General features: G+C 43.7%; 1 protein-coding gene across 2 annotated transcripts; it reads left to right on the forward strand.

Moving 5' to 3' along the window:
- Positions 1 to 1,468: 1,468 nt before the first annotated feature.
- On the forward strand, positions 1,469 to 26,766 carry LOC125749073 (prolyl endopeptidase). 2 transcript variants are annotated; one of them, XM_049025945.1, is made up of 15 exons: positions 1,469 to 1,686; positions 2,389 to 2,463; positions 2,726 to 2,859; positions 3,831 to 3,961; positions 4,818 to 5,027; positions 5,696 to 5,817; positions 6,999 to 7,104; positions 8,548 to 8,739; positions 11,486 to 11,683; positions 15,568 to 15,671; positions 19,996 to 20,132; positions 22,103 to 22,197; positions 23,614 to 23,745; positions 24,695 to 24,851; positions 25,524 to 26,766. In XM_049025945.1, exons 1-15 carry the CDS (start codon positions 1,645 to 1,647, stop codon positions 25,816 to 25,818), a joined length of 2,130 nt encoding a protein of 709 aa, XP_048881902.1. In that variant the 5' UTR covers positions 1,469 to 1,644; the 3' UTR covers positions 25,819 to 26,766. The 2 variants fall into 2 exon arrangements, with proteins under 2 accessions (XP_048881902.1, XP_048881903.1); XM_049025946.1 differs by lacking the exon at positions 1,469 to 1,686 and adding an exon at positions 1,899 to 2,043.
- The last annotated feature ends 40 nt before the right edge of the window (positions 26,767 to 26,806 follow it).

The raw sequence follows: 26,806 nt of genomic DNA on the forward strand, positions 1-26,806 counted from the left end.
TATTTTCTTTGATCTTGAACTAATGCTGGCTCCTAAGGGGTGAGTGTTGAATGAGCAAGCTCTCAAATCTCAATGAAATTTCATTAAATTATGCTACTGTGAGCCGACCTACCTGGATGCTTACTGGATCAATCTGAGAGACCCGTTGGCACCCCTGCGTGTTGCAACACAATGCTGACTCCCACATGTTTTTGTCTGATTTCAAAACCCCAAATGTCCACTCCCCGCAAATGCAGAATGGCTCTGCACTCAGCTGATCTCTAGCAAGAGTTCAAGTAATGCGACCAGTTTTAAAATCCCATAATGTGAAATGCTGTCACACTTAGACAAAAAGACCCAAGTTAATGTGTAGTTGTGTGTTTAGAGTTTATGACGGCAGCATTGCCTGTTTGTTTATCATGGTGTTGGGGGGGGGGAGACTTTGGTCAGGGTCGTGCACAGATAGGGGTACTTAAATACCACTTTATTATAGAATAACGTTTTTCCCTGCACTAACCACACGGGAGACACACATATCAGTCATATTTCACCAGGGAATCAATTCAGTTTCAGGTGGATGCTGTTGTTTGCATAAAACACATATCCAGTTCCTCTTTATTTTTAATACAACAACATGACGGGCTGTCATTCTTTATAATCCCTTTCGGTATTTCTCTGTCTGCAGAAGACATTCGTTATGAAGCGAATGAATAACAGCGTGTATTCATTAGTTATATACTTATATAAGTCAAGTATTTCATTATGTACTGTATTATTGTATATCGTTGGAACGACAATAAAAGCCACTTGGCTTGTATTTATATAACTTATCAAAATATATTACGCAAACAATGACATTCATGAACAATACCAAAATGAAAAAATCCTTCTAACCGCGCGCCGCGTACGCTGTTTACGTAAGTGATTTTATCCAGGAAAACGCATTGGCTCCATCTTGTGGTGCTATGTCACTTCATAAATTAATTTCAGATTTAACGTTTTTGTATAGTTCTTCACCTTTCAATACATGTTTAATATATGTTGACTGACTGATAAAAAAAACTGTATATTTTCGAATCGAACAGTCCGTAGTTAAAGTGGATATGAATATTGCTACTAAGATGACATCAAAATAAAATCTACAGAAATAAAAATGTATTAATTTCGACATTTTTCATAGAATTAATTAAAACAGATAATCTTCCCCTTTTTTGTAGTGCCTGGTTGGACACATCTCAACTTCAGTATCAATAAAGTTAAATGATTATATATGCAGTACTACAACCGTTGTTTCGTTATTTTAGTTCTTGATGTTATTTATATAGTTTTATGTTTATGTTCGTGCCTTTCTCTATTTACGATCATTTCCACTTATGTCATACTCGTCGTGGGCATAATTTGAGTCTCGTTTAGGACGTTTGATAAGCTGGCGAATAAAGTGCTGTGAGGTTACACCGATAGGGGGCGCTGTTACATTCCAGGAGAGTTTTTGTCCGTCAGGAACTCGTCTTGGTCGCACTCGCTGACTCCTGTCCCCCGGCAGGTCCTTGTCATACTCGCTGAGCGGCTCCAGGGGCTCGAAGGAACCCGAAATTTTACTGTACACGTTGTTCACGTCCGGTTATTGCTTAGTCCACTTCACCGGATCCCGTTTTTGCTTGTAACATGGCTTTCCAATACCCAGACGTATACCGTGATGAGTCCGTAGTAAGTAGCAGCCCTCTCCTGCTCGGTTGGCTGCAAGTCGGCAGATGTGAGAGTGACTCATTTGCTTTGTTTCCATTTCATTACCAGCCATGAACACTGGTTACTGCGGCAGTTTATACAAAAACCGGGGTGTAGCTCACACGCAACAGTTAATGTTTGCGTCCTTTCGGCATTTTCTAAATTCAAATTTTAAAAAGACCAAATATGTAACATGTTATTTGAACCCTTTTAATGAATTTTGTATTTGATCAGGAACGCATGACTCGTTACTTAACATGTTGTTCATGTCATTGAGTTTTTCGGTAACACAGTTATCTTTAACGGTGTATATGTGGCAAATTTGACAATTTATTTGTGGTAATTATTCAGTTTTCAGTCTAGTTAAAGTTCAAATACAGAATCACCATGTTAATTGGCCAAGAAAATCCATGCATGTTGACTTATCTGAAGTAATGCCTCTGCGGTGTTTTGGGGAACTATGTATGGTATTTAGGGTATTGTGGATGTAACAATTGACTACAAGCTATTAACCCTAGCGGGGGCTGTGAGACAATGAAATCGTAGACTCTGCGGGGACCGGATCGAGAAACACTAACCTAGACGTTCAGGACACCTAAACTGTTTACCCGATGCACCGTATCACACAAACGTAGAAGAGAGAGAGATGAAAACCTGAGAGATTTATCACTTGGACTGTCCCAGGTGGATGACTACCATGGAGAGAAGATAGCTGACCCCTATTGCTGGCTGGAAGACCCTGACAGTGAGAAGACACAGGTGAGAGGATGCGGCACCATGTGGCTGTCTGCCTCTAGGAGGCGTTCTACCTGCTATAAGCGGTCATGCTGATCATGCTTTTACAGAACACTCGTAAATGTTCATTATGGTTCTGTGTTTTGAGCAGGACTATTCTTTTAATAAAACCACCTTGAATCTCAGTTGGTTGTATGTGATTGGTTAATACAGTAAATCAGTGGTGTTGCGTAGCAGTGTTTAGTTTTTTGTGGGCTGCTGCTCTTGAATTTTTTTTTCGTTCTAGGACTTTGTGAACTCTCAGAACCAGCTGACCGTGCCGTTCCTCGAAGGCTCCTCTGTCAGGGAACTGTTCAAGGAACGCATGACTGAGCTGTATGACTACCCCAAGTACAGCTGCCCTTTCAAGAGGGGGAGCCGGTGAGACTGGCAGGCCTAGGATTGACGGCTGCGTGTTGTGGGAGTACCTGCAGCTGTGTGCACTCGGCTGTTGTTGGCTGTGTATAGGGCTGCATGATATGCCAATGTAATCGCAATTATATGGCACATGCGCAATAATCACCAGGGCTTCAGATGATGGGCATAAACATTTGTCCGGACACTGGCTTTTCAGTGCTATATGGACATTTACTTACAGTCACAATTTGGTAGGCAGATTAGTTGTACGCCAAAAATATTAATGAATGGCATATCGTGACGCCCAAAAGTTAGTAATCTTTATGAATTGGCATATCCTTGTGTTTATTAAATTCAGTTAGTGGAGCACGCCACATACTACTTTTTGGGTAAATCATGGAAGCAATAAGCTCTGAGTTGGCGGTGAAGAAAGGGAGAGCTCACCAGCCACAACACCTTTTAAAGGAGCAGATATTGTGGATAAACAAGGTGTGGTAGTACTTTTTTCAGTTTAAAGTCAGACACATTTATTAAACATAAAGATATGCCGTATTTACACAGATTACTAGCTTTTGAGTGTCACAATACGGCTCTCATTGATATTTTAGGCATACTATTAAACTGCTTAACAAATTGTGGGCGTAAGTAAATGTCCGTGGAGTACCGAAAAGCCAGCATTTGGACGAATGTTTAACAGCCTTCATCTGAAGCCTTGGTGATTTTTGTGCATGCTCCATGTGATGGCCATGTGATATCATGCAGCCCTAGCTGTGCTGATGTCAGATCTAGACAAAGTTCATGTAGTGAAATGCTTTCCTGTTCTGGTAGAGAGCCTCCATATAGGCATGCTTTATGTTGAAATGCTGGGGGTTGAAGCCTGTTCTCTAACTCTAGTTTTCAGTGTGAGAGTTCAGGCATTTTTATAATATGATGCCCTCTAGGTATTCAGTAAGCCCAGCTGACTGACTTAACACTGAAACGGCTTCCCAACACAGGTATTTCCATTTCTACAACACGGGCCTGCAGAATCAGAGTGTGATGTATGTGCAGCAGTCTCTGGAGGAAGAACCTGCAGTGTTCCTTGACCCAAACACCTTTTCAGAGGATGGCACTGTAGCTCTGAGAGGTTAGTAGTTCCTGGGAAGGAACATCAGACCATTTGTACCCCACTTCAGGCCCGACACTTCTCTCTGACTATCACAGCTGCAATTGCTAGGGTAAGGCTGGCTTTTGTACGTGCCCATCAGTCTTGCTTTGTCCACAGGATGGCATCATATGATGTTCCTTGGGCATTGGGCATTTTCTCGGGCAGTGTTTCCCAGCCCCATCCTTGGTGACCCACAGATAATCCACATTCTTCGTCCCTCCCAGCTCTCTGTCAGACAGTCCACATTTTTGCCCCCTCCTAGCTTCTGGGTATATTGCGTGGAGGTCCTTCTGGTGTTTCACCTTCCTCCTGCAGAACAAGCACATGCACTTAGTTCAGTAGTTCTCAGTCCTGTTCCTGGAGGACCCCCCTGCCAGACTGTTTTCATTATAGCCCCACCTTAATCGGGCTTATATGGTCTTCAATAGGCTAATAGTGAATGTGGCAGGTTGAAAGCAGTGTGGGTTGTAATGAAAATATTCGGGCAAGAAGCGTGCCAGGAACAGGATTGAGAACCAAGTAGTCACTCTAAATTGTACGTAGAGTATAACTGTGTCAGTGTATGTATGTATGTGCCCTGGCATCCCATCCTGGGTGTTCTCCTTTGTGCCCTGTGCTGCCTGGAATGGAATGCAGGGCCTTTCTGACAGATGAGTGGATGTATTGACCAAAGTTTTAGAAATTTTGGCATATTGAAATTTTGGCATGTTATCTGTTGTTATGATATTAAGTTGTGTGTTCTCTTTATGCTAAATTAATGTGTGTATTTTTTTGCACTATTTGAGATGATGCAGCACCCCCTGGTGGTGGTTTTGTGCATGCTCTTGTCACTTAGGTTATGCATTCTCTGAGGACGGTGAGTACTTTGCTTATGGGATCAGTGCCAGCGGTTCTGATTGGGTGGAGATCCGGTTCCTGCGTGTGGACGGAGCCGTGCTATTGGAGGACCATCTCAAACGGGTAAAGTTCAGCTGCATGTCATGGACCCATGATGGGAAAGGGCTCTTCTACAACTCCTACCCCACCCAGGAGGGCAAGAGTGACGGTGAGGGGGGGTGACGTCCTCAGCTCCTACAGTTTGACTCACCAGCTGCACTTTAACTATAGAGACATTCATCAATGACAACATTTCAGTTCAAAATTGATAGTTAGTCTGTGTCTTCACATGATGTGAATGCTTTTCTAAAATGAATTTTTGCAGTATTGTCACCAGGTCTTGCGTGCATTGCTCTTTATCTTCAGTGCCAGCTTTTATCTATTCAGGAATTTTACCTCTTACTTCAAACCATTCCTAACAGCAACAAAGCGCTTAACAAAGATTTAAGAAATGGAGTCACTTGCTGCCATTTAAACAGCTTAGAGGACAATAGTAAAAAAATAAAAAGTATTAAAAGCCAGAACACAATAGAGGAGAGGAATGAGAACATTGATTATAGGGAGAAAACCTCTGGTTGTCCAAGGTTAAATATCTACCTAACACCCCTTGGTCAGGCTACACGTTATTTAGATCAGAAGGGTGTTTGTAACTGAAGGTATTGCATCTTCTGCAGGTCAGGACAGTCTTCAGCTCATTATCGCCCAGTAGTTCAGCCGGGGGGTGTTCTATATTTGTATTATCAATTCCATCTTGTTAGTGATGCTGAAGTGGTTGCTGGACTCCTTAATCAATTACGTATATCTAATGTCTGAGTGTCTGTCTGTCTTGTGCATTAGGTACTGAGACGTCCACGAACCTGCATCAGAAACTATACTATCATGTTCTGGGAACCCCCCAGAGCCAGGATGTCCTTTGTGCAGAGTTCCCAGATCACCCCAAGTGGATGAGTGGTGCTGAGGTGGGGTGTGCCCTGGTTGCCTGTTTGTTAGCCTGTTTATTAGCCAACGGGATCTTCATGAACCATTTGCGATATGTTTTGACGCCACTAGGTGGCAGTCTTGGTTTCCATTGGGGCATGACTAGGGCCTTTTATTAACCCATCTAGTGGGGCCATCACCGCTGTTTATGTGGACAGCCGTCAGAATGGTGGCTCCTAATGTCCTCCAGCATGTCTTAATAACCAGAAGTTGTTACTATTTCCTTCTTACTCAGTATCCCAATTCTGTATGGAGCCAGTAGAGACCGCTTAATTTCTCCTGCCTGTAATGATGGCCAAAATTACACTTCAAGAAACATTTGCTATTTTTTTTTACCACACTAGATGGTGCTTTCTGTTCAGAAAGGGGCTTAAAGCAAACTAAGAGCACCATGTAGTGTGGTGAAAAAATACAACAAATGCTTCATGAAGTGATGTTTTGGCCATCACTAATGAACTGTGTACACTACTTTCAAAATGTTCTGGTACAGTGGACCAGAACCACTCTTTAGTTTCTGCCAGAGGATAAGCCAGTTACCCCATCAACATTTGAGAATGAAATCTAGTTTGAATAACATTAAGTTTATATTCTGTTGAATCCATGGTGCTTGGTGGTACCTTATTATGGCTTATGTTTTTGACGATGGAGTTGTTAAAAAGTTTAAAGAATAATAGTCCTCTAGTATGTGGTCAGCCGGTTCAGTGTTTGTCACTGGTTCCTATTTACAGTTAAGATAACTAATTTTTTCATTGACCTATGATTGATATATGAAAAGAATGTGCATTAGTTTAGTTTGTTAATAGAGCTGTACTACTACATAAACAGTTACAGTGTCCAATTGAGAGGGTAATAATTACAGTAATTTGTGTAGGAAATAATTGACGCAGGTGTGTGTGATTTCTGTTTCTACAAATTGTTGATGTCAGCACCAGGGAAGCAAATATGAAAGGGAGCAGAATCGAGGAAACTGTATTAGGACAGAGTTTTGGTGTTCCAGCAGCATTCCAGTGTTGTGTGCTGCCATTTTGATTATTATTGCTCTCGGATGTATGAGGGAAGGTTTGTTTGTCGTGTGTTGTAAGCCAGCTGTGTCACCTCTTGGCAGATGAGAGGGAGTCAGCCGCTGTTGGGGGCACCTCTGACCCCAGTCTACCTTTCTCAGGTGTCGGATGATGGGCGCTACGTGCTGTTGTCCATCCACGAAGGCTGTGACCCCGTCAACAGGCTCTGGTACTGTGACCTCCAGGACGTTCCACAGGGCATCACAGGTACCGTCACCTCCTTCTTGATACGGCCTCTTCAGGTTTGCCTCGCTTTAATTGTGAAGGCTATTAATGTTATAAAAAATGATAGATGATCAATTTCTTGTTGTTCCTCTTGGCAAAGCTTAATTGTCCTTATTGTATAAGACATTGTTTGTGTACTGATATTAGATTACAATCTTACTATTTTTTTAAATCGAATTTAATTGAATGGACTGCTATGTAATATTCAGTGCAATTATACTTGTATAATGACTTCCTCAATAATGTCTAGGGTGCAATTGGGCTGTACGACCATCCAATAAACAGGCAACATACCTTCAAAAAAGTGAAACTGTGCAGGAAACTGTTTAATGTGAGCTCCTTGAAACCTGTATGATAAACATCGTTATGCGGCAAAGGACTTGGTGGATTTTGAGGCTGCATTATCTGTGGGTGTGTGGTGGTGCTTGGCTTGCGGATTGAGGGCCCTTGACTTCCGTGGGATTGACTCTCCGCCTGGGACCGGCTTCTTCGTGTCACTTGAACGCTGTTCTCAGGCGTCACTGTGGGGACGAGGGCCTTGTTAATTTTCATGCTGCACTCAGAACTTGGTCAGAAACAAGGCCTCCCCCCCATCTCGCAGATAATTACAGCTATGACTTAGTCCTGCTCATTAGATATGCACATCTTTGATTTCACTTGCCACGAATTAAGGACATGCTTCGTGATTATTGGAGCGCGAGCTTCCTCCTGGCTCATGCACGGCTAAACTAATCATGTTTTTGAACTTTCCCCTTGAAAGCATTTTGTATTCCGCCTTCTTTCCGGCCATTGCTGGTGTGAAGGCTGTTTAGTCACACTGGAAGGAGAATGGGTCATGATGTGTGGTAGGGGGATCCATCTTCCTACTTTCATCCTAAAAGTTAGCATGTTCCTGTTATCCTAACTGCTGTTTTTCAGCAGCCACTGAATAGTCAGGTCAGGAATTGTTAGAATAACAGATCATGGCAAATAAATGCTTAAAGAACGTATTGTGAGTCAATGGGCACTTTAGCTGTTGTGTTGTTCTGTGATCCTATATGGAAAGCACATGTACGTACATCTAAACAGTTTGTCCTGTTAGCTATGGGGCAAGTTTCGCTGGGTTTTGGTGGCATACATGCTGTTTAGCCAACTTCTAAAGTTAGCTTGTTATGTGGCTATTATATGCCATTAAATTAGGCTTGATTACTTAACTTGTTTGTTTACTGCAGCTACCTTTGGTCCTCAACAACATTGGCTGTCTAGCTAGTGATTTCCTCATTGTGTTTGGACAGGTGGCACCTCTGTGCTTATTGGCCTGTGCCTTCATTGCCCTGACTGTCCATCTTTGGCTGAGTGCCCCGTGAGCTGTTCTACTGTGTGCTATTCCCATCACCTGACGAATGTCGGCCTTTGTGTAATTTGTCTCGCCACTTGTGGGGACAGGTTTGTTGCCATGGGTGAAGCTGATTGACAACTTTGACGCGGAGTATGAGTATGTGACGAACGAAGGGACTGTCTTCACGTTCAAGACCAACTTGGACTCTCCTCGGTATCGCCTCATCAACGTGGACTTCAGCAACCCTGATATGGGCAACTGGATGGAGCTGATCCCCCAACACGAGAAGGATGTCATTGGTGAGCCAGACTGTCGGCGGCCCGCTTTACCCCACTCTGTCATGAATAACACAGCTGATTCCTGCCCTGCCGCTCTCTCTTGACTTTGCATGTTCTCTCTCTGTGCATGCAAGTCTCCTCCATCCAGTGACATGCAGTGAGGTGGATTAGCGTTTCTGTAATGTGTGCCCTGCAGTGGAGTGGCATACTCGCCAAAGCACTCACTTTTTTCCTGGGGTGGACTCCAGATTTGGCACAATCCCGCCATCGAGTAAATACAGCTAGCAGAACAAGCTAATGTAGAAAATTGTTTTTTTTTTCGAAATACATCTGCAGAGGTGTATGTTTTATATAATTATATGCTGATAAGTTATTTTTTACAGTAATGTTTTTCATTTTAACATAGAATAAATAGTGTTGCATGTCAGACGTGGGTTTCAGTATGAACGTGCTGTCTGGGCTTTGTGCTGTACTGGGCATATGGACAGTCTTACTTTTTCACTTGGATCAAGAAGAGTTTTTTTAGCCTTAAACTCAACTCGGAGATAGTTTTCCGGATTTTGTGTCACTTGTAGTAATCAAATGCTGCATAAATACAGAAAGTGTCGACTGCACTGATAAGCGCCCTGGGGTATAAATGTAACGTAATCGCTTACAAAGATGCTGAACGGCCAGTGATTACTGGGTTATATTTTGCTGATGAAATTGAAACGGGAGAATTTCAGAAGAGAAACTGGCCGTTGGAAAATTGCCCTTAGTTCTTAGTATCATTGTGGTGTTTCTAACTAATGCTCAAGTAGCCTTTCCACCACATTGCAGAAATATAATATTTTATTAGTTATTGTTGTTGATGAGGGGTGGCACGGTGGTGCAGTGGTTAGCACTGTTACCCCACACCTCTGGAATCTGGGTTCGAGTCTTCACCAGGATTCCATGTGTGTGGAGTTTGCATGTTTTCCCCGTGTCATTGTGGGGGTCCCTCTGGGTACTCCGGTTTCCCCCCACAGTCCAAACACATGCTGAGGCTAATTGAGGTTTCCAAATGGCCCATAGGTAAGTATGGGTAAGTGGATGGTGTGTGTGAGTGTGCCCTGCAAAGGGCTGGCACCCCCATCCTGGGTTGTTCCCAGCCTTGCGCCTATAGCCTCTGGGATGGGCTCTGCACCCCCCACAAGCCTGAACAAGATAAACAGTTTCAGAAAATGGATGGATGTTGTTATCTCATCGTGTTTATAAATTAAGCTCTATCATAGGTATGTACGTACACGAAAAACAATTATATATGATATTTGCTACTATCGCTGGACAGGGGTAGGTCTTGCAGTGTGTCCCTTGCAGATACAGGGACACTACTGTGTATGTAAATATGATGCATGATTATCATTCCTTTATAACTGTTGTCTTGGTCCCTGCTCCTTTTCTCTCTCTTGCTCAGTAATTCTTTATTCGTTATTCTTTTCTGACCAGTACTTTTGGCTAAACTGGCCACTGCTTCATATCTGCCTTCTAATGCAAGCATCGGGTAAAGATGCCCTTTTTTCGGACAAGGGATGCCAGGAAAGGCTAAAGGGACCGGAAACGGGATTTTATCAGCTTGTTACAGAGCGAACCAAAGTTTCCCTGACTCTCCTGTTGGACCGTGCGTCTGTGAAATCTCCTGCAATATAGAGGGTTATTTTTCTAAGTGCATTCTTTATATGCAAAACACAAAGCAACCGGGGATTTAACCTGCCTACAACTTCAGAGCTTATCTGGAATCAGGATTCACGTTTATAGGTCAGAATGATATGGTTGTATTCAGAGAGGAATGTTTCTGTTCGGTATTCTTTATTCAGCTTTGAGCAGCCATTGCCTGGGTGAAGCCCGTCTTAGTTAAATACTCTGACTTTTCCTGCTATAGTGATTCCTCTTTGTTCTTCAGCTTAAACTGAATATTGATTAAGCCCTATTTTTGGTGTAGTTTGATCTGTCACCCAGGGGGAATAAGTGTCTGTTAAATTCAGCTGTTTTGCTTGGGTCCTCCAGAGGAGGAGCTTCTTTCCTCCACTTATTTTCTTCATCTTCATTTGTTTGTCAGGTGCTTCTGTAATGATTTGTACGGATGTTGCTGCAATTACCCAAAAAATAGTAATATATGATTTTTTTTTGTGAGGGTAATTTTAGGCAGTTGTGTTTACGTCACGTTCTTTTTGTCATGCCCAAATGTCAGTTAATCCATGGAACACTTACTTTACAGAGGACGCACAGACCTTTCGTTAAGAACTATCGAGGAGGATATCACCATGGGAACAGAATACGGTGCAATACAATGGGGGTCTACCGGCTGCTAAATCTGTGCTCCAGTGTTGCGCTTCTTGTCTAGGGCCATGTTTGATGGCTTGCTCTGGTACACTTGGCTGTGTTTTCCTGGTGAGTCAGCTCTGTTGTGACAGCTTCTGTCCTGCGGGTAGCAGTCATCCAAAAGGAGCACGCACTTAGTCAGATTTACCACCTCGGGGCTCGGCTTACATGTACCACTCTGTGGAGTCCCTTAAAATACAAAGCTGTCCCTCTTAAGTAATGTCATGGTCTTCAGGGATGATCTCCAGTACCTTTCAAAGGGTTAATTATTTATATTCTTAAGTTATTTAGAATATTATTTAAACCCTGTTTTTCTCAGTCCCTGTTTTGGTCAAGTAACGGTGATGCTGTACATGTAAAATAGTGATGTTAATTGATATTTGAGAGCAGTTTTGATGTTTGCTCCCCTGTCTCTCTCTCTCCTCAGTGTTTGCCACCTGTGCTTATTCCACCTGCCTGTTTGTCTGCTTCCTGCACGACGTGAAGAATGTCCTGAAGATGTATCGCTTAGGCACGGGCCAGGAACTGCGTACTTTTCCCCTGGACGTGGGCTCTGTGGTCGGCTTCACAGGACGCAAACGCGACTCCGAGGTCTTCTATTACTTCACCTCCTTCCTCTCTCCAGGTAGGAGATCATGACTTCCTGTGCATCATAAAGTCTGGTTGTGTTCCTGAGGTCACATGCAAACCTTACACAAACCAATTCTGCTCACCCTTCCTGGAATTCACATCCTCAGGATCTCATGTTCGTGCTATTGTTTTGTCATGGAGATCTAAAAACACGCACGTATGCATATAGATAATAGCTAAATCATAGACCCAGATCAGGTTGCTTATTCGTACAATTCTAGTCAAAAATTTGGACATGGAAAGCCTCCTACAAATGAGAGTGATCGTGTCGTATCACATGACCCGGCCACCTGAACTAAACACCTCATAAAAATGGCTTAGAAGAGAATATAGTGCCAAGGGCCTTGCACAAGGACCCAATGGTGAGATCACTCTGCCGAACCAGGGATTTGAACCAGCAACCTTCTGAGTCCCAACCCACAGAGCTACAAATTTAGAGAATAGTGCAAACAAGCCTTTCTATGGGTAAGTACGTCCAAACAAAGGTGATTATGATTTCAGAAGTGTTCAGTTGGAGGTGAACATGGACACCTGCTGGAGTGTAGTGGCAATCCTGAGCAGTCCTTGATGCAGCACTTGACACTACAGCAGCTGCTTTCTCAACAAACGACACTACATCCCTTTGCCATGTTCTCCATCCTTACCTGCTGCACCACCCACACCACATCTTCTGTGCTGTGGCAACATCATTCTGTTTCTGACAGCACTGCTCAGCTAAAGAGAATCTTGGGTTCTGGCCAGTGTCTCAGTAGACCTGCTGTTAGTGGGTGGGAATCTTCGAAGTGTAAGGAAAAAAATTAGGTGATCTCTACTGGGATACCATCAACCTGCAGGCTTTGAACAAGAGCTCCTCCAACAGCAATGAATCATCTAAAACCTGTGGGAATCTTACTCTACTTGAAAATACACTTGAACCATAGGTACTGAACAAGTAACTGCTTCTCATGTAGCACATGACAAATTTCAGTAGCTTCATGTTACCATGAAATCAGATTTATCCTCATCATGATTGTTTGCCATAATTTTCCTGCTGCTTTTTCTGACTTGTGGGTGAGGGTTGTGGTAGCAGCATACTGAGATATCCATGGCCACAGACTCTAGCTCATTCTGCAGGATACCTAGATAAAATCCCTTCAGTCTGTCCTGGGTCTGCCTCACGGCTTCCGTCTAGTGGGATGATCCTGCAAAAGCTCCCTTGGGAGTCGTCCAGAGAGCATCCTTATAAGATGTCCGTGCCACATCAGCTGATTCCTTTCGATCCAAAGGAGCTGCTGCTCTATTTTAAGATCTCACAAGGTCTCTGAACTTCCACCATGTGATGGACAGTGACTCCAGGAACCCGGTGGCGTAACCTTGTTTTGACTGCTCATGCTCATATTTGTTCATATGGTCATAAACTACAGTTGGCGACCATAATGGAGCATAGGGATGTAGATTGACTGATAAACCATGGTTTAACTTCTGCTTCACTACTGACCATTACTCACAAAAAAGTTTCCTAAGAGCAATCCAGTGTTTTCTGAGAGAGTACCGAAGCCTCATATTTGGATGTGCCAATTCTCATCCCTGCTTCTTCACACTGACCATCGACTAATTCAAGTACAAGTTGAAGGTTGTGGTCAGCCGAGATACCTTCTGGCTGCAACTCTTTGCAGCTGCAGCAACAACTGTCTATTCGTCTGGGTCATCCTCTTCCGTCTGGCCTCCTCCCCGAATGTCTAACCCAACTCCTTACCAAATGGTGATTGATTGATAGCTCTGCCACTCTCGTCACTTGAATGTCCAAAACATATGACATCAATTCAGATGAGATGACTGTAACACTAGTCTTTCAATTACTATGATGTACACTTATGAACATCCAAACATGCTGTTCATCATGGATAACTTGTGGCTTGCACAAAAGTCAAATAAGAATTTGCTACCGAGGTTTAGATCTGGGATGCCGTTCTTCCCAAAGACACCCATCTTGGTATCACCATGATTTCCCATATCAACACTGAAGTCTGCCAGTAGGATCGTGGAGTCTGTCAGCAGTTCCCTTTAGATCACCTCTCCCACTTTGTCTAAGTTGGATTCTTCAAATTAGTGACTTATGGAGGTGCCCCCCTTGTTCACTGGGGGAAAACTCCTGTTCAGACTTATGTGAATATCCCCACTCCAGCTTGAGGCCTTTCGACATGAGGAACTCCAGAGTAGAAACACTCCCCCTGTGCTTATTACTTGGTACTGCACCTCGCCTTGGCCTTCCTTCTTGTGGATTGTAAGCCTGTAAGATGGCTCTGCATACCCATTCTAGGTTAGCTCCAGCCAGGCCCGCCTCTAGGGGTGGCTCCCGGTAACTTCTCTTTTTGGTACCTTTCATTGGGGGTCTTTATTGAATAATAGTTTGACTGGCATGTCCCCACAGATATGCTCACCTTGGGATGTCCTACCTGCATCTTAAAATCCAGATGCAATAGCTATGGACTTTAAGGCACACAGTCCCAGGGGCGCCGCTAGCAATTTTGGGCCCTATGACAAAATATGAGGTTGGGCCCCCCTACCACACCCATTCAGATCTCTGGGGGCCCCTAAAGGGCGTGGGCCCTTAGAATTGTCCCAACTTTCCCCCCCTTAGCGGCGCCCCTGCACAGTCCCCTCCACTATGTTGTCATTATACTTGCAAGGGAAGTTGGATTTCTATCCATGATCTCTGAACATTAAAACATAGTAATCTATCTTTTTTACAACAAGATTTATCATTATTTTTGTTCTCTATGTGTACATCTATGTCACCTTGGTAATGAACAGGTGTCTGCGTGAATGTGCTTTAAAAAAACAGCCTCCTTGTTTTAGAAGTGGTCTAGCACATTTGCAGGTAAAGTGACAGGTTGGCAAATGGAAGCTATCTTTGTCAACAAAGGTGTTGCATTAATTAGACTCCAGCAAGGTCTCGTGAGGCAGATCTATCCTGCATCTGACCCCTCCACCCATGCCTGTGGGGGCGTTGCACACTTCTCAATCGATCTTTAAGATCTCGATGGCTGGTATGAGTACAAGTCAACAATATTGCTGTCTCTTTTTTCTTGGCTAATTTTTTTTAGTGTGCATCAAATAATTTTGAGCTTGGCTGTTCGAGGGTAATTGCAGTAAAATCACTCCAGCGTATTTATTTCCAGAGAGAACTTAATTTCAGGTCATCCTTACCAAAGAACGATCTTTTCTTCCTCATTCGTTACGGTCTGCGTTTCTCGTTCTGTCTGGATGTGGAGCCCTAGTTTCAGCACTCGCCTCTGGGGAGGTCGTAACAGCATGATGCAGACGCCTGGGTGGCCAGCACTGGCTCTTCTGGCACCTCTACTCCTGGCTCGGTTTCCACTTCCTGCTACCTTCTGTCCAGAAATTAAGCTCTTGAGCCCCTCTTTAAAAAAAAAAAAACTACGGCGATGCTAATCAACAACTTGGAGAACTATGGCATAAATACATCGGCAGGTATTAACGGTTTTGAATTTTAATCGTGGATGGATAAGGCGGAGCTCCCTCTCAGATTAGGTGTCTTTTTCATTGATGGTTTATTTCTGTCCACATCATCATCTGGGCTCAGAGTCAATGCTGAAGGCCAGCGAAAGCACGCCAGGTGACAGTGGGTTCAGGTCCCTGTGCGAGACACGACAGCTGCGTCCTCTGTTTTCCAACCTCTCCAGCCTGACCAGGCCAGATGTCCCAAAGCCTCAGGTGTTGGTTGCCATGAGCCACACAAATGTCAGCCCGTTGGGTTCCCATGTCCCACCATGCATTTCTGCCACATGTTATATACTGGTCGTAATGGTGAAAGGGGTTTCATCATTTCCTGTCCTTTCCTTCATCGTCTCCCCCTTTTCCTGCCTCTTCCTCCAGCCATCATCTACCACTGTGACCTCACTAAGGAGCCATTGGAGCCACGCATCTTCCGAGAGGTTACAGTCAAGGGGTTCAACCCTGCTGACTACCAGACGACGCAGGTATGCCACCCTCCCCTTTGCACCGTCCCTGGCCCTCAAGGATGCAGGATGTAGGACAGGCAGGGGGTGCTGCCGTCGTTTTTGTCGCACGTGCAGGAAAGCGAAAGCCTCCGTTGCGGTGTGACTGTTACCGCAGAAGGAGGGCAGGTTGGCCATGTGGATGACGCCTGAATGTACAGTATATCTGTATGCTTTTACTATTGAGTTGTCCTCCTACCTGACTTGCTGGTATTAGCTTTACCATTAAAAGGTTCTCCCTAGAAGAGTTTCTTGGTGATATAGTCCAGTAGGGCTGCATAATATTGAAGTTCACATCATTATAGTTGAAATTTTTGTAAAATTTATAATCAGAATGGCAGCTGAAAATGTACCCAAAATAAACTATAGCAATACAGAACTTATCTACAAATAGTCTGTCAAATAAGTTGTAGGTGATTCAGTGAATTGTGCCAACATAAAGCTGTGGTGGCAAATCATGGAATGCAAAATATTTCCATACAGAGAAAGGTCAATGTCTTTAGATGATCAGTTCTTGTTCAGTTTTCTCCTCCTCACAATTTTTTGTTAAATTTCTCTCAAATGCACCACACAATCTATGAATAGGTCCAGCAGAAATGGTTACGATTGGCTCAGAGTGCATGCACAGCTCATGCCAAAGCAGGCAGTAAATGTAAACTTCATTTTTAACATGCTAGACAATCATTAATTCTGAAAAAGTTTGCTAAGCTTTGTTTGTTTGTTTGTGTGTTTGTTTGTGTGTTTTTGTGTGTGTGCGTGCGTGCGTGCGTGAGAGAATTATTTTTATATTACATTTTGGGGACCAAATGTCTCCCACAGTGTTATAAAAACCTGCTATTTTCACATTGCAGGGAACATTTTTCATATCCCCACAAAGGTCTGTGAATGCAATCTAAAAGAAATTACGAAAGTCTCGTATTTTGCTTGGTTATCTATGGGTAGGGTTAGGATTAGGGTTAGGGTTTGGGCTGCGTAGGAGTTAGGGTTGTCATGTTGAGATTTGAGCTTTCCCCATAGAAATGAATGGAGACTCCCTACAAAGATATTATTACACACTGTGTGTGTGGTCTCAGCCCAGCTGAATATTGCTGTCCTTGTGTTGTGACAATTGCATGTACTGAACATGCGATGTCGAAATTAAAATCACATATTGTGCAAGCCTACATTCCAGGAGAAGATACAGATTACCATATAAATTTCAGTTACTTAACAGATGCCCTTGACTAAAATGACTAAATTAAAACTTGACCTATTTTCACACCTGTATTGTTGCAGAAAAGAATTGAGTTGCTCACCCCTCATGGGATTTGATTTTGACCTCGTCCTTGTAGAGTGTGACTGCAGCTGTGCTTTTAACTATACTTCCGGTGTAGGTGTAGGTAGGCATGTAGACATACTGATGGGTTGTTTGTGAGCATTCACTGCTGTGTGTGTGTGTGTGTGTGTGTGTGTGTGTGTGTGTGTTAGTACAGTGTGTGATGTGTTAGTATAGTGTGTGTGTTAGTACAGAGTGTGATGTGTGTTAGTATAGTGTGTGTGTTAGTACAGTGTGTGATGTGTGTTAGTATAGTGTGTGTGTTAGTACAGTGTGTGATGTGTGCTGTGGTTGTGTTGAAAAGTGTCCTCCTGACATCCCATTTGCCAATCTCTACATCTTTTGCCACTAATATGTTACCACTTTGTTTCTGGAAAAACCTTTATAAAAAAATAAATAAAAAATCACCAAAATCCATGTTTCAATACCAACCTAAAAACCCCAAACAGTATTCGCAAATATGACAAGAACGATGAAAAAAACACATACATGTCTACACATACGTATGTGACGCGTGTTTCACCAAAACATGGCTCAGTTCTCATATTTATTTCATGTGACATTCTTTGACTGTAAACCAGGGGTGGCCAGTCTTGTCCGCAAAGGGCCGGTGTGTATGCGGGTTTTTGGGGTAACCCTTAGGTCAGCTGTTCACACCCAGGTGTGATGCCTTTTCAGCCAATCAGTCCTCTAATTAATAATCTAATTAGGGAGTCGCAGCAAAAACACACACACACACACACACACACACACACACACACACACACACACACAGCGGCCCTTTCTGGGTAAGACTGCCCCCACCCCCCCCCCCCCCCCCACCCCCCGCTGTAAACAGTTGCGCTTAGAAAACCGGGACACAATATATTTATTTAAAATTTTGTTGAAACCAAAATTACCCTGTTAATCCAAATTCCAATATTAAAATGGGAGCCCGTCATGGAGAAGCAACATTTTTATAAAAAATATTGCTGTAGTTGTCTTTTGCTGATTTTAGTTTATATCTACACATCTATATTTTTCCGGGAGATGCTTTTGGCTCAGAGTGATTTGAAGGCCAAGATGTGCTACACATGTAAATCAAACCTACCTGAGATACAACATTGTTACTTTGTATTGTGAGTCCATCATGGAGGTGTAAATGAAGTGTCTGGTTATATCTGCCAGTTGCTTTTACTGGCGTTTGTTTTCATAATTGGTCAGTTCAGCGCTACCGTGCCAGTGGTGGGTCCCAGGCGATTTTAACTGTAGAGGCACCTTCTGGGGCCTGTGAACAAAAATAAGGGAGAATAAGCCCAGCCCAGATGGTTCTGCTGGCGTGCAACCTTCCTCTCTCCCTATCCGTCTCCTGGGAAGAGCTAAGAATAACAGCAGCCTGTCTGTGACACGGACTTTTGCATCAGGAAGATCGGACCCCTTACCCACGAGGGACGAGAGTGGGTGTCTCTAATTGGCTTATTGCATGAGTGAACCTGTGATGGACTTGGGGGAAGGGGGGGGGGGCTCTCAGTTCAAGGTTGTTCTTTGTTCCACAGCTTCAGCTTCCACTCCGACTCTCTTTCTCCCTCTCTCTCTCATTATCATAGTCGGGATGAAAGCTGTCGCGAGCCTTCTGATGTGGTCTGAGAGTGGATCTGTCAGGCATGCATAGCCTCTCTTGCACTTCATCACCTTGGAGTCACAAAACTGGCCACAGATAAGCAGCAGCAGCTGATTAGGCAGGGAGGTGTCACAGAAAATGGGATATACACAGATCTTGAGGAAGGTGTGTGGAGGTTTGTGCGCACTGCATTGTGGGTCATCATAGTTGGAATTAGGGTTATGCCCATAGCAATGAATGGAGAATCCCCACCGTGTGTGTGTGTGGGGGTCATGTATATATTTCACTGTTGGTTTGTCACCACAGTGACATAAAAAAAATTAAAATCTGATAAAAATCTGCTATTTTGACGTGGTGGGAACCATTTTTTCAGTCCCCACAAACTGAATTTTATGAAAATCTGTGATTTCAATGAAAAAAATACAAAACTTTTGGCATTTTTATTTAGTTTGGTAACTATGGTTAAGGTTAGCGGTCAAGGTTGTCATTGTTGGGATTAGGGTTTGTTTGTGTGTGTGTGTGTGTGTGTGTGTGTGTGTGTGTGTGGAGAGATGGAAGCCCTTTTCTAAATATGGATGACATACAGTTCTGGCTCATGCTGTTTGCTGTTTTTTTGTAACAGACATGGTTTTCTCTTGCTGGCCATCCTGCAGTGTGGCAGGCTGTACAATCTGCTCGCGGTGCCCCTGCACGCTATACACTGTTACAGGATTCTTCACCCCCGCAGCTACCCCCGGGTCTCCTGTTGGGGGGGGAGCTGCTGTCCTTGGAGGCTGAGTGACTGGTGATGTCAGGGACAGAGCCAGCATTAGCAGGGTCTGCTCCCGGTGATGCCCCAAAAGCTGAAGGAGAAACGGAGCGTGGTGCCGTTTTTCCCCCACAGCTCATTTACCAGCTTGTCCTTGAGATCAGTACTATAGGGGCCAGTCAGACCCCGTGTGTGGCGTAGCTCTGTACAGTCACCGCCTCTCACCCCACTCTGTGGGTTTGCCCCCCTCCCTTTTTTTTAAAGAAATGCTCCAGTTTCAAGAAAGTTCAGAAAAATGTGCTGGGTGTTTGTGTGTCGGGGTGTTTGTGTGTGTGTTTATAATGTCATTTTTAGAGTAACCCTTAACCCAATAAGAGCAACAGAAGGTGGAACTTTATGGATGAATAGAATGATGGTAATCATTATCATAATAGCGGAAATAATGTATCCTCCATGATCTTTTTGGATCAGGTACCTGATTCACCGTTTCTCTGTGAACGTTATGTCAGGAGCGCTGACCACGCTTGTCCTTCCATCGCACATTGGAAAACATTTCATTTCCTTAGCCCTAAGAATCCAGCCCCAGCTGTTTTCTATGGATTAATCTGGAACACGTGTCGCCTGTTTGCTTACATTTCCCCAGGTGTTCTACCCAAGTACGGATGGCACCGAGATTCCTATGTTCATCGTCCACAAGAAGGGTATCAAGCTGGATGGATCTCATCCGGGATTTCTCTATGGATACGGCGGATTCAACATCTCCATAACACCTAGCTATTGGTATAACCTTATTTTTCATAGTCATGCATATTTCATAACTCCTTGCCACAGTATAGCTGGTCATACCGAGTGGTTATTTTGTCGCTCTTAACTATACATTCTTATACAACAGTTAGAAATCTGCGGCACTCCTGTATAACTGCACTTGGACATTTTACATCAGATGTATCACTCCGCTTGAGTGCTAAACGTACAAATGCATTTAAAAGATGCAAAGTAGTTGGGAACGAGTGAGCTGTGCTGCATTGGAATGTTTGTGTTGCTCGGCAACAGTCAAGTTCTTTTATTTCCCCCTTTTTCACTGAGGCCCATAATCGTTTAAGGAAATAATCAAGCAAAGTATTATCTGTTGTAGCTTATTACTGTTAACTTATAAATGCTGCTTGATGAACTGCTGTGTAAGAGCAATAACATACTCAAAGTTGTGCAGTTGTACTCCAATATATCACGGCTGTGGTTATCTTCGGCACTCGGCTTGTAGACTCATGCCTACGACTGAATCAGCCGTGATATGTTGGAGTACAATCTCACACCATCGTGTATATTATTGCTTAAATGATTACACCCATAATATAATAATAATCCTTTATTCACCATTGCACAAGTATGAGTGCAGGTACATCGGAATGTCCCTCTTTGCCTACCCTATCTTGCTCCTCATGGCTCAGAGGTCACATGACAGGGTCAGCCAATGTGCAGCACCCCTGGAGCTGGGGGTTAAGGGCTTTGCTCAAGGGCCCATGGACATGTGACTCTTCTGTGGGCTGAGGCTCGAACCAGTGACTTTCTGATCACGGACACAGAGGCTTAGTACGCCGAGCCACTCATCACCCCTAGCTACAGATCTTCTTTGCTTTTAACTGCAGACGATATTTGGATTTTTCCATAAAATCCACTATATTCATTCTAGCTGCGAGGTCACCCAGGTGACGTCAATAACAGTAACATATAATCGCATCTGGCTGAAGGTACAGAGAGGCTCATTGTGTCACCTGCCCTAAAACACACAGTGGCAGATGCTTTCCTTACACAAATGCCAATAAAGGTAAGATGTTCGGTTTTGCTGCCTTCAGGTGACGTTTCCTGGCCTCAATCTTTCACTCAGCTTTGGTGTTTTTTTCCAATAGCTTCAAATGTCACCTTCAAAGGCGACAGAGTAGGGAAAGTCCCCTATGACATTACAGCCCTGCAAACCACTTCTTATCGCCTGGTACTGTCAAGTTGAGGCTGACTGTCGGCCACCATATAGATAGTAATGTACAGCACTTTGTGTCAGCTATGGTTGATTTAAAGTGCTTTATAAATGAAGATAGTATGGTATTCTTCTAAAACAGGGGGGTCTCAGTCTGGACCTCGGTCTGGATGTGGATCCAGATGCAAGTTGATCTGGACCCAGCCCATAATGCACCTTATGAATCAATATGGTTAACATAAAAAGACTGAATGTGGTTTGATGTACAGAAATGCAGTGTGGAACTACCAAATTTCACGTACACGTAATTTGTGGTGTGTCCCCCCCCCTCCCCCCAATTCCAAGTGATTAGCAAACATTAAGAAGGTCCCATTATTGGTATATCATGATGTCTTTATTGAAAATTATTGCTAATTCAGTAAAGTTCATGAAATGCTATTTTGTAATTGAAAATATTTCCGGACCTCTGACCTTGAGCAAAAATCTGATGCAGACCTTTGATCAAAAAGTTTGAGATCTCCTGCTCAAGAATATCTAGGCACAACACCACCTACATAATGAATATTTAAAGATGGCATTTAGTTCCTGGTTCGACGGCCGGTGTCATAGAGGCAGCCCATAGGTTCCTTAATTGATGTACATGCTTCTCTAATCCAGACCGCGGTGCCCCCATCTCTCTCTACCCCGGAGGGGGACTTCCCTGTTACCTGTGTGTGTGTTGAATGGATGTTCCAGGTTGCCATGGTTATAGGTGTCCATGACCCCGTTTTTGTTTCAGTGTTTCACAGCTCATCTTCATCAGGCATCTCGGTGGATTTCTAGCTGTGGCTAATATCCGAGGAGGTGGCGAGTACGGGGAAACTTGGCATAAAGGTAAAATGGACATGCCTAGTGCTTATACAGAGCTGAGGTCTGCTCACTTGCAGGTTAAAACGTCCTAGTGCAGAAGCTAATGTAGCCTAGCTTCCACCCACCCTTTACACGCAGTGACACCTGAGTATTAAACCGCAAATACACTTTGGCCACTTTATTTGGGACACCCTTCTAATAGTGGGCGGGACCGGCTCCCACTTTGCTGTCAGAACAGCCTGCGTTCTCCATGGCATGGACCTCCACAAGGTCTTGGAAACATTACAGGGAAATTCTGCTCCATGTTGACATGATTATGTTATGTCAGTTGACCATTGATGTAGTGAATCTCCTGCTTCACTTCGTCCCAGCGGTGCATCGTTGGGTCGAGATCTGACGACTGGGGAAGCTGTTGAAGTTCACTGAACTCATTATCTTGTTCATGGAACCAGACTGAAATGACTTTGTAACATGGTGCATTATCCTGCTGGGTGCAGCCATTAGAACATCGTAAATTGCGCCCATGGGATGCATACGGTCAGTGTGCAATGCTTAGACAGGCAGTGGCATTTAACTGGTGTTCGATTAATATTATGGGGCCCAATGTTTGCCAAGACAACATTCTCCACTGCATAATTCCATTGCTGCCATTCTGGACTGTTGACCCGAGGCAGGCTAAATTCATGTATCGTGCTGTTCATGACAAATTTTGACCCTGTTTTCTGTTTGTCACAACAGAAATTGAGGTTCATCAGACCAGGCAATATTTTTCAAATCTTCACTTGTCCAGATTTGGTGAATCAGTTTGCTATTCTTAGCTGTCAGGAGTGAAATCTAATGAGGTCTACTGTTTTTGTAGCCTGTCCACCTCAAAATTTGACGTTTTTGCAGTCAGAGATGCTTTTCTGCTCATCACTGTATTAAGGAGCCGTTGATAGAATTATTGTAGCCTAGCTGTCAGCTTGAACCTATTTGGCCATTGTCTTTTGACCTCATGCACAAGGCCTTTCCATCCACAAAACTGCTGCTCGCTGGAAGTTTTTTGCACCATTCTGTGTAGAAACACTGCACTAAGAACTCCAGAGACTTGTGTGTGAAAATCCAAAGAGATCAGCAGTTTCTGAAATATTCAAGCCACCCCATCTGACACCAACAAGCCACGGTCAAAGTCACTGATACTTTTCTCCTATTCTGATGTTTGATCTGACCATTAACTGAAGCTCTTGTACAAAATCATGCAGACATGGACCATTAAGTTGCTTACATGTGATTGGTTGTTTAGATTAGATTGCATGAATAAGGTGTATAGATGTTCCTAATATAGTGGCCGCTGTTTGTGTATCCAACGTGTACAACCTGTATGACTGTAATAAACATTCTCACATTCCCGTATGAACCCTGCTATTCTCCTGCCCCATTCTCTAAACTCCCTGCTTGTAGGCGGAATGCTGGCCAACAAGCAAAACTGCTTCACGGATTTCCAGTGCGCAGCCGAATTCCTCATCAAGGAAGGTTACACGTCACCCTCCAAGCTCACCATCAACGGGGCATCCAACGGTGGCCTTCTTGTGGGTAGGTCAAAAAGCCCCCCCGGTCTCTTTTAGATGTCCGACAACATTGACATACTCACCTTACAGTTTGGCCATTCCTGATCGATCCAAGATGGCTGACATCACAAGGGTTCAAAAACGGCACATTGTACATATGCTGCCCAGTTAGTAAGGTAGTGTGTGAAAAGCAGGAGTATGGTTCCTGTTTGTGTCGTGGGTCCTGGATGCCATATTTCATTTACTGGAGTGGATATTATTTCCTGTCTTGAGGATTTAGCAGTACAATAGTTTTAGCTGCTGTCCACATTCAGTGATCAGCTGTAGCCTTCATTATACACGGGTGACCTTTGTGTGATAATAGTTTAGTTGGTTGAAAAGCTAAATTTTTGCTTGACACTCATTGACAGCTTATGTTTGGTAGGGGGCGGTTGCCTAAACATAAGCAGTAACTGAGCCGAGTTAGAAAACCACATAAATAATCCAGGTTAGTATTCGCTAATGTTAATGTAGAAGCCTTTTAAACTCAGTGCATGGGCCAAAAAGACCCTGCATGAACTTGAAATATTTTATTACCATCAATTTGTAACAGACTATAGTGGAAAAACTGCCAACATATTATTTTACAGAAACACTTTGAATTGTAGGGAGTTACTTTGGAACGCAACTAAGGAAACTTACTTGCTCCTATTAGCTAACCATTGGATTGCAGTTAAGAATAAAATTACTACTAAGGAAAATGTTCTGTTATTTTTGACCTGGTCTGTACAGTAAGTACTCTGACTGGGGTCCAGACAAGTCTGCTGTTTTATATTGCCCTCAGCCAGCTGTTATTAAGTCCATACGCCAGCCTGTCACTGGTGTGATCTGAGTAATCTCAACAGCTCCGTTGAATCAGTTTTCATTACCAGCGTTCAAGGTTCATCATCTCTGCATCTCCTCTCCTCCCTCCCTCCACCATACCCTCCCCTCAGCGGCTTGTGTTAACCAACGACCGGAGCTGTTTGGCTGCGCTGTAGCCCAGGTGGGGGTCATGGATATGCTGAAGTTCCACAAGTTCACAATCGGGCACGCCTGGACCAGCGACTTTGGCTGCGCTGAGGTCAAAGAGCAATACGAATGGCTAAAGAAGTGAGTCGACCCTGCCTGGTCAATGTAGAAGGTCACACAGTAAACAGACATTGCTGTAGAGTACTTCAGTATGACATTTTCCAATACAGTTTCATAGCGCAATTTGAGCTATTAAGACTTATATGAATTTCATTACTGTGGTTGTTTGTTTCTTGTACTTTGTTTTTGCTTTTAGTTAGCATTCGCACGTAAACTTTTCCTGCACAATGTCTTAGTGTTGCGTGCAAACCTGTTTATGTTCATATGTGGACACATTTTCTTTTATGTCTATATACAGTCAACCATTTCACATTGTACACGGGCCCCAGGCGATCCAAAAAAACGTGTGAAATTTTTTTTGCTCCCCTTGGTAAGAGGAGGGGAGCGAAAAGATACGAGAAACATGAGATACAAAAATGACTGAGATTTCACATGAGAGGATGCTATAAACATGCTTTGCATCCTCCACGCCAGCGCCGTACATGTTTTATGTATTTGAGTTATTAAACCTTTTGTCGTCTGCTAGCCTTCGCGTGTCTATGCCTTTCGCAAAACTCCCAAGAACTCCCAAAAAGTTCTTGTTGAATTTCTTATGCTGAAACCGCAATGAGGAGAGTCACGATGCAGAAGGGTCGACTGCGTACAGCTGTGCGTGTTTTCCTTCCCCTGACCCGGTAACCTGCATCCCTCCAGGTACTCCCCACTCCACAATATCTGCACCCCTGAAACGGACGACGTTCAGTACCCAGCAATGCTCCTGCTGACCGCCGACCATGACGACCGGGTGGTTCCTCTACACTCTCTGAAGTACATCGCGGCCCTGCAGCATGCCGTCGGCCACTCATCCAAGCAGACCAACCCCCTGTTCATTTACGTGGACACCAAGTCTGGCCATGGGGCGGGGAAGCCCACCAGCAAGGTCATACAGGAAGTAGCAGACATGTATGCCTTCATAGCGCGCTGCCTGGGCCTCTCCTGGATCAAATAGTGTTCTGGCCGTATTTCTCTTCTCACCCCACAACCCTCCTCCTCTGGCTCTCATCTTTTTCCTGACTTTCTTCCTGCCCACCTCTCCCTCCCTCAAGATACAGAAATAAAAACGTTACCACACTCTACATTATGCTACCTGTTCAGCAGTAGGATTCAGAGGTAATTCAGTGTATTTCCGCTGCTTTGGCCTAGTGGGCTGTTCCAGCAATGGCCCATTCGGGTCTTTTGTACTTACACATAACCCTCATTTTTTTATTTTTCTTTGCTGACTCTTGGACATTGCCCCCCACTCGTGCTCTTCCTTGATTTATTTCATATGATGAGACTGAAAGGAATTTTTTTAATCCATCCTAGGGCAGCCCAGGCCCGTGATCCAGTGAAAACATCCAGAATTATTAGCTAGTAATGACTAATTAGTTAATTATTGGCTAGTAAGGACTATTGTAATTCGTTTAATCTGTCCAGTAGCCTGAACCAGTTACATGATGCCACTGTGCTTTGGCAATTTTAGGACTTTCCTGATGGCCAGGCTTTTCGCAGCATTGTGTGTTTTCCACTGCGTGTGTGACACTGCAGTAAATCCAGTGTTGCAGAGAGAACCTGTAAATTACCTCTCACTAGTAGTATTTTTCTCACAAAGAGCATCACTTGCATGTTCCACAGTTTAAGTGTAGGGAGATTCAGCTTTTATGGAGATCAGCGTTAGTGATTAGGTGCATGTCTGTGTGTGTGTGTGTGTGTGTGTGTGTGTGTGTGTGTGTGTGTGTGTGTGTGTGTGTTTGAGATGTGGATGGTCACGTGGAAGAAATAACCTGTTAACATTCAACCATTTGCAACAGTACCTGGATAAAAATGAGGAGCCATTACATACCTCTGCCATCAGTTAATATCTGGCTATGTGTGAATTTTTTTCCCTCATTAAATCAACAGGTTGGGTTTCATAAAAGTTTCTACCTCTGGAAGTCTCTGTTCATTTATTAATAGTA

This window comes from Brienomyrus brachyistius, chromosome 9 (genome assembly GCF_023856365.1).
Source record: "Brienomyrus brachyistius isolate T26 chromosome 9, BBRACH_0.4, whole genome shotgun sequence".
Taxonomy (NCBI): domain Eukaryota; kingdom Metazoa; phylum Chordata; class Actinopteri; order Osteoglossiformes; family Mormyridae; genus Brienomyrus; species Brienomyrus brachyistius.